Below are 8,410 nucleotides of genomic sequence, written 5' to 3'. Positions count from 1 at the left end.
TCTTGTTTCTCTGATGACCTGTTTCTCCGATAAGAAAGGACAAGAAAGGAAGGTTTTAGACAAGTCCCAAATAACTTTTTGGTCCATATTTTGCCCACTTTAAAGATAAACAGCAAAAAGCAAAACTGTGATTATCAGCGATGATAATTAAAAAAAAAAATTTAAGAACGTGAAGAAATCAGCCCTATGGTGGCGCACACCATTATCCAGCATTCAGGACACAGAGGCAGGTGGATCTCTTGAGTTCGAGGCCAGCCTGGACTAGAGTGAGTTCCAGGGCAGCCAGAGCTATGTAGAGAGACCCCGTTTGAGGTGGAAAAAAAGTTGAAATCGATCCATCATATACATAGATAGGTCATTGCTCATAATTTCTCTTATAAATTAGGTCAGCTGCAGCAAGTCATATGGGACCACCCCGTGAGAATCACGTTCCCCGGGCATGGGGTGAGGTCCTGGTGCGAGAAAGTGTAGCCGAGGATCCACAGCCTCCCGCTTCAAGGCGGGCAGCTGCCCTACAGGGGCTCTCCGGGGTCCGCCGCGGACGTTCCAGAGTGGGCGAGGGCTTTGGTGCGCTGACCGCCTCCAACTCCCGGCATGCCTTGGGTGTGGGCCGGGTGTAGACTCCATTTCCCAGGCTGCCCCGGGCCTCGGCCGCGGCGCGCCGGCGCCTATAAGAGGCAGAGCGCTGCAGCCGGAGCCTATTGTTAGCCGGAGCCGGGACGGTTCTGGTCTTCGCTGCCCGGGTAGCCGGAGTGCAGAGCCGCCCGCCCCCCGCCGCCTGCCGGCGGGCCCACACACCCTGCAGCCCCGAGAGCCACGCGACGGGCCTGGGGAGCCGGCACGCCTCGATCTCCCCACCTTGCACACGGGCTGAGTAGGCAGCGGGGGCGGCGGAGACCGTGACGGGAGAAGCGGCTGCGGCGAGGCCGGTAATGGGCCTGGGGTGCGGGGAGGAGGGGTCCGCCTCGTCCTTGCCTGGCAGCAGTTCTCGGGCGGCCGTGGAGCAGCGCTCCGTCGCCGAGCTGTGCGGACTAAGGAGGCGGGGGGGGCGGGGAGCCGGGGCGCCTCTGGGAAGAGGCGTGAGAGCTAGGGGCGCCGGGGACGCGGGCCGGGCTGCAGGCTAGCTCGAGGGATGGATGGGCGGCTTGGAAGCCGGCTGGATTGCGGCTGACGGCTGAGTTCGGAATGGAGTGGGCAGTGATGTAGGATGGAGGGAAGTGAAGCAAGGGGAGGGGGGCTGGAGGAAAATGTGGGAGGAGTGGTTGGGAATTTGTGAGTAGCAGGCAGGAGGATGTGGAAGGCTGTGGGGACTGCATAAGATCGAAATGAGCGGGAAGAGTAGCGAGAATCCATGGGTTGAGAGCTGAAGGGTTCCTCAACGGCGCTGAGGGGAACTGGTGACTTGGCATGTCCCTTCTGCTCTGATTCCCGATGTCTCCCATTTTTTTCTGGCGTAGTGTGCAAAAAATGAGAGCATCACTTGTCCCGGTTGCTAGCTTGATCCTTTTCGCAGGCCTAAACACGCAGCCGCCTGCCATCCATCCTTTGAGAGCTATGGTCTTGATTCACCCTTTTAGAAGGGTTGAGCGTGACAGTGTGACACAGAAACCATTCTTCAGTATGAAAGGTTAGAAGTTATCCCCAAGAGATGACACGGTTCCCCCTTGTCCTCCAGTTTTCATGGTTAGAACCCCAGCCGATTCACATTCTCCTTTTCTTTGGTGGCTTTAAATTTACAAATACCTAAAGCCAGGGTGTTGGTGTGTGGGAGAGTTATAAATGGCGATATCCTTCAGAGGAGAGTTAATGCAGCATCATGTTCCAGGTCTCTCACCAAGCTCTGTCTCCTCTAGGCTGCGGCTTTCGTGTAGGAAACCTAGTGTTAGTAAATGGGTAAAACCTGGGGAGTGGAGGTGGGAAGGGGCCTTCTTTAAATACCTACCTTAAGGAAGAGGTTTACACCGAGTGTCTTTCCGCTTCCACGATCTTGGGGATCGCAAGGACGCCGTAAGATAGTATTTTCGAATCACCCACAGTATCTTAGAGAGGGGGAACAGGGTAGGGCATCTTACTCAAGTTTACAGTGTTGCAGTATAACAGGAGCCTCTACCCCAGTCGTGGCTGGTAGTCTTAACAGTCCTATAAGAGGTTCCTTGACCTTTGGCAGAATATTGGGTTCTAGTTGAGTGGAAAGATTCTCCCCAGTGAGGTGTAGCCTGTGTCAGGGTTTTGGAGTCATTTAGGAAAAAGGTTCACACTGCCCAAGCTTTACAAGAATACTCTGGGTCCAGAGTCTCCCTTTAACTGTATTTGTTGATGATGATGATTTTTGGGTCAGTGCTCCTCTGCATAGCACTGTCTGCCTTAGATAGAATTCACTGTGTAGCCCTGGCAAGCCTGGAACTCACAGGGATTCACCTGACTCTTGTCTCCTTGGTGCTGGGACTGGGCCTGCTTTGCCACACCCGATTTTTGCTATTCTTATATAAGTTGGGATTTGAGGTTTGAGCCCTTATCAGCCTGAAGAAAGCTTAAATGGAGTACTAAAATATACTTGCTGGTTTTATTTGGTGCTAGCCTAATGTCATCTGTGTACTGTAACTGCGAACTATATATGAACCTTTGGGAAATGTCCAGCTAGAAACAGAAAACACCGTAAGGCATGTTGTCAGAATGTGTCTCTGACTCTTCATTTCACAGGCACGTGAAAGCTTTTATAGAGAGAGAGATTATTTGTTGTTGAGATGTTTATTTAGATAGCTAAATATTCTGACTTGCATTTCTTGCCTCACCTTGCTTATGTCTTTACGGGTTTCAATGCTTGGATATAAAATTTAATAAAGTGGAGGGGTGGGAGGGGGTTGAGACAGTGTTTTTTGTAGCCTTGCTTAGCTGCAGACTTGAACTTCTGCTCCTCCTGCATTTAAGTGCCGGGATTACATGCATAGACCATCATGTGAGGGTTACAGTATCTTTTTGAACTCCGGCATTGATCTTCTCACCAATGGTTAAGGGAAAAGTTGAGCCAGTGGGAATGACTGGTTTCTACTTTGGGTTTAAGATGATGTTAATGTGAAATATATATATATATATATATATATATAGGCTGGTGAGATGGCTCAGTGAGTAAGAGCACCCGACTGCTCTTCAGAAGGTCCAGAGTTCAAATCCCAGCAACCACATGGTGGCTCATAACCATCCGTAACAAGATCTGACGCCCTCTTCTGGAGTGTCTGAAGACAGCTACAGTGTACTTACATAAAATAAATTAAAAAAAAAAATATGGAGCTGGGTGTGGTGGTGCATGCCTTTAATCCCAGCACTCGGGAGGCAGAGGCAGGCAGATTTCTGAGTTTGAGGCCAGCCTGGTCTACAGAGTGAGTTCCAGGACAGCCAGGGCTACACAGAGAAACCCTGTCTCGAAAAACCAAAAAAAAAAAAAAAAAAAAAAAGGAACTTGTTTTTGTATTTACTATAGTGATGAATTAGAGTTGTTCTAGGCCGTATGGAACTAGGCGGGACGTTCATGTTACCATGAACATACGTCTTTTAACAGGTCAGGCCCACACCAGAGAGGGCTGAGTTGAAAAGTAAATGTGCACTGTTTGCCAGGAGATGATGGCAGTGGAAGTTAGGGCTGCACTGGGTGCATGAGGGCCGCGTGAATTCCAGACCTTTCTCAGGAAACAAGCTGAGCCTTCATGCGGCCGAGCTAGCAGCTAACCCCAAAACAATTAAAACAGGCGATTTTACAGGAAGTCTTGCTAACACCCTGGGTGGGGGAAGAGAGCTAGGACAGTGGAGTCTAGAATTTTCCGGAGTGCCGTCCATGAGATGGTCTGTTGTCATTGTTTTGCGGTGCTGGGAATTGAAGCCAGAGGAGGCGTCGAAGGCATGACGGGCAGCCGTTGTGCTACAGAGCCACTCTGTCCCCGTCCTTTAATGGAATAGGTCACATAGATCAGTATACACAGGATTTACGCATGTAGACCTGACTGTCCTTGGCAGCTTAAGAAAATTACCTCTCTTTACATCTCCCAGTTTCTCCTTCCCTTTCTTTCCTGCCTACCTCTGTGCCCAACCCACAACCCCAGAGATGGGAAGACATGGAGGAAAGGGCTCAGAAGGAGCAGCAGCAGCAGCAGCAGTAGCAGTGACAGCGCCACGCTCAAGGGCACAGAGTAACCTGGATGACAGTCGGGCAGCTGGGTTAAGATAAGGGAGAGTTTTAGTAATAAGGATGTGTTTGGCACAAATCCAAGTCCATGTGAGGCTAAAGAGGAGTAGGGCAAGGAAACCCACATGACCGGAAGCAGAAGACCCGAGGAAAGAGGCAGAGTGCGCACTTGCTCCCAGTCATAAATCCATGAGTGCTTCCAATCTTTAGAAGCATTAACTAGAGTTCAGTTAAATTTGAAGGGGTACTTATGCTTTTTCCAAGAAAAACGGTTTTTTTTTTTTGCTGTATTGGTTTCTCATGTAGTTGAGAAGGCTTGGAGGAGGGGAGTTGAGCAGACATTCTCCTTTCTGCTATAGTATCCGCATGAATATTTAATGACAAAGGTACCCCCCCCATGCTCCTTCACTTAAAATAGAATGGAATGAGACATTTGTTAGCTGGAAGGATAGCATCTTTAAGCCCAGCTAAGATCTTAAACCATACAAAGTCCCTTCATGCTGTTACCTCTTGCCTTTTGCTTACGTGAGATGCAGGCAGATCCTAGGAATACAGCTCATAACTTGGACTCATTTGATTCTTTAAAAACCTTCTAGATTTTATATGCATAAAATCTAGTAGCATTTTTATCTGCATGTATGCCTGTGTACCATGGAGCCTGCAGAGGCCAGAAGAGGGTTTCAGATTCCCTGGAGCTGGGATTAGAGGGTTGGATGCTGGAACTGAATCCTAGTTCTTTGGAGGAGCAGTTAGCACTCTTAACTGCTGACTGCCAGCCCTTAATTTTATCTTATATATAAATATTGTTAGTCGGGTTCTATGTATCCCTAGCTGTCCTAGAACTCACTATGTAGCCTAGGCTGGCCTCAAACTCACAGAGATCCACCTGCCTCTGCCTCTCAAGTGCTGGGAAATGCTTGTGCCACCATCCCCAGCCTTGATTATAATTTTTTTTTTTTTTTAGGTTTTTCGAGACAGGGTTTCTCTGTATAGCCCTGGCTGTCCTGGAACTCACTTTGTAGACCAGGCTGACCTCGAACTCAGAAATCTGCCTGCTTCTGCCTCCTGAGTGCTGGGATTAAAGGCGTGCGCCACCACGCCCGGCTTGATTATAATTCTTAACAAGCTCTTGATTTTAATTTTTCTTCTTAGCCAAACCTGCTTGAAGGATGTGCCTGTTTTAAAGTTAAGGCACTTGGGTTCATTTTGTGACATAAATGCAGAAATTTTTTTATGTGATCTGAGAAGATATTTTAGGAAATCCCCAAAGCACCTACCAGGTTTGGTTTAACTTTATAGAGCTGATCTAAATTGCTACTAAAAGATAGAGACCAGAAAATCCAGATGTAGCAAATACCTCCTGTCACCACAGTGCATTCTGGGTAGCAGCTTTGTAGTAATGCAGCCATACCTGCATGTTCTGGGCAGTGCTGTTAATCCTGCTGCATAATTAGCAACTAGTGAGATCATGGTATGGAGAGTCCTGTACCTCATCATGTGTGGGATGTCTCTCAGCCTTGCTCCTGGATTCATGTCCTTTAGGAGCTTCCATCCGAAGACGGAGAAAGAGGAAGGCTCGTGCTACCGCGTCTGTAGCCAGGCAATTCTTCTCCTGCTTTCCCTTCATAGTTTCTTTTCAGAGGCCAGAGTGTACAAAGCTCTGTTTTCCTCTGTGCACAGAAAATGATGAGATGATGAAAGACAGAGAATCTGGTTTCTTTTTCATGTGTGGTGCTGGGATCAAACCCAGGGCCTCGTGTGCACCAGGCAAGCACTCTACCACTGAGCTGCACCCACAGCCCTGCTTTCTGGGTTTTGAAGCCAGTACAGATTCTAATCTTGGCTCCTTTCTTTAGTACTAAATTTGCCCATTCTGGGAGGCTAATGAGACACTTCACACTTGTGAAGACCTGGGTCAAGGATTTTCCTGACTGCCAATGCCCTTCAGAATTGAGAGCCTGGAACAGAATTTCCCAAAGTGTGTTTAAGAGATTATCTGCCCCCTAACATACTTTGGAAACAGTGGGTTCCATAATCAGGTTGTGAAACACTGCGCTGTTTTCTTCCAGCCTTTACTGTGACCCTAAGTGTGTTAAAACCCCCTAAGAGGTGCTGCTTTAAGTCGTCTCCTAAACTATGTTAACACAGCAGTCCTGTTTTCATTCAAAAGGCTATTAATATCTAGGGAACCAGTGTGTTAAGATATACTCTTGGGGACTTGCCAGACTATATTGTCTCTGGGATTAACACTGGGTCTGGCTTTGGTTTAGGCAGAGGCTCTGCTGTCTCTGACCCGGTCTCCCCGTGATGTCTTGGAGGGCTCTCTTGTGTGATGTGATTGGAAGGGCAGTGAGCGGTAGCCTGGGCCGGTGACTCCTGTGGCCAGCAGGATTGATAGTGAGGCCATACCTCCACTGGGAAGGTGCTGCTGTAAACTGATTGTTAAGAGTAACTGTGGTCCTAGGGGTTGAAAGGGGGAAGTGAGAGAGCACTGGCCAGAGCCAATGAAGAAAGACCTGGTCAGAGAAGCCGGACTCAGTGCTAGGCCAGGCGCTCAGCGTCTGCCGTGAGCTGCTGTGTTGACAGAACTGCCAGCTCTGTCTTGGGACCACACTGCTGACTGCTGTTCTCCCCTGGGCAGAGTCCTCATGCTCCTGGCTAGCTGGTGGTGAACAGCTTGGGGCCATNGTGCTTGGCTCCCCGAGGACAACTTTGGAAGCCAATGGATGCATTCTCCGGCTCAGGCCTCAAGAGGAAATTCGATGATGTGGACGTGGGCTCGTCAGTCTCCAACTCAGACGATGAGATGTCCAGCAGTGATAGTGCGGACAGCTGCGACAGCCTTAACCCTCCTACGACTGCCAGCTTCACACGTGAGTGAGCTGTTCCTCAAGCCTACTCCCACACTCCTCAGAGAGACTCTGGAGCCAGCCCAGGGACTTTACCCATTCCACGACATGCTCTTGTTTTTTGAAAACCTCACTACTCTGATAGCAGAGGCTAAAGTGTGAATTATTCTACTGTGTTGTGGTTTGGGTGCCATGATGGTTGGGATCTGGTGGAGGAAGAGGAGCTCAGAGCTGTACTTTTACCTCAGGGGACTTGCCCAGGGGTTCAGAAACCTGCAGCTGGAGCAGGAGTAACTGTTTGGTTAGGACGCTTGAGTACCTCCAGAGCTCTTCAGTCCCATTGTCTCGATCCTGTAGATCTGGGGGTTTGAACCCGGAGCTGAAAGCCCTGAGCGGTGCCACTGGTTCAACAGAGCACACCCGGCAGCCTTTCCGGTGGCACCTGTCCTGGGCACAGTGGCCTCTCCCAGCTCTCACGCTGTTCCCACAGGGAGCCTCTGAGAGTGAGGGTCAGGCTTGTTTGTTTTGTTGCAATGTCAGGCCATTGCCGTGGTTGTCTTCATGCAGTAGCGGAATGCTTCAGTGGTTGCAACAGAGACCTCATGGCCTAAAAAGCCTAAAATATTTATCATCAGGCCAATTAGAGAAAATCCCCCACTGTAGAAGAATACTATCCAGTTGAATTTCCTCTGCGGTAGAGATGTTCCTGTCAGCATAGTCCACTGGTAGTTATTAGTTGCATGTGGCTATTGAAATACATACTGAAGAACTGAATTTTTAAAATTTAGTTTTAATTAGTTTAAATTATCACACGACAATTTTCTTTTCTCCTGAAATAAACACCTAGCATTCCCCAGTTGCTGTCTAAAAATAAATCTTGTGGCCAGCTATTTAGATGAAGTCAGTCTGGAGGCAGTAGGATGAACCAGCTGCGGTTCATATGCGGTTTTTGCATATGACTTAAGACTTGGAAATAGCCTCCTGTTTGGGAGAGCATTAAGAGCCTCCCTCAGGGGCAGTGGTGGCACACGCCTTTAATCCCAGCACTTAGGAGGCAGAGACAGGCGGATTTCTGAGTTCAAGGCCAGCCTGGTCTACAGAGTGAGTTCCAGAACAGCCAGGGCTACACAGAGAGAAACCTTGTCTTACAAAATAAAACAAAAGAGCCTCCCTCAATGACTAAGGGCAGGTGAGTCCTGGGCTCACTGTCTCTGGATTAACACCTGTGTGCTCTGTTCACAGCAACGTCCATCCTGAAGCGGCAGAAGCAGCTACGGAGGAAGAATGTCCGCTTTGACCAGGTGACTGTATACTACTTCGCCCGGCGACAGGGTTTCACCAGCGTGCCCAGCCAGGGTGGAAGCTCTTTGGGAATGGCCCAACG

At 49.1% G+C, this 8,410-nt stretch overlaps 1 protein-coding gene across 1 annotated transcript in view; it reads left to right on the top strand.

Moving 5' to 3' along the window:
• The first annotated feature begins 700 nt into the window (after positions 1-700).
• Positions 701-8,410, top strand: part of Csrnp2 (cysteine and serine rich nuclear protein 2) — a 14,864-nt gene continuing 7,154 nt past the window's right edge. Inside the window, exons 1-3 of the mRNA XM_021216689.2 lie at positions 701-929; positions 6,819-7,050; positions 8,269-8,327. Of these exons, the coding sequence (XP_021072348.1) occupies positions 6,900-7,050; positions 8,269-8,327 (210 nt within the window). The 5' untranslated portion in view covers positions 701-929; positions 6,819-6,899. The remainder of the gene's footprint in view (positions 930-6,818; positions 7,051-8,268; positions 8,328-8,410) is intronic.

The sequence above is a fragment of the Mus pahari genome, chromosome 17, assembly GCF_900095145.1.
Source record: "Mus pahari chromosome 17, PAHARI_EIJ_v1.1, whole genome shotgun sequence".
Lineage (NCBI taxonomy): Eukaryota > Metazoa > Chordata > Mammalia > Rodentia > Muridae > Mus > Mus pahari.
Note: the sequence above shows the minus strand (reverse complement) of the source record. Positions and strands in the feature narration are given on the sequence as shown.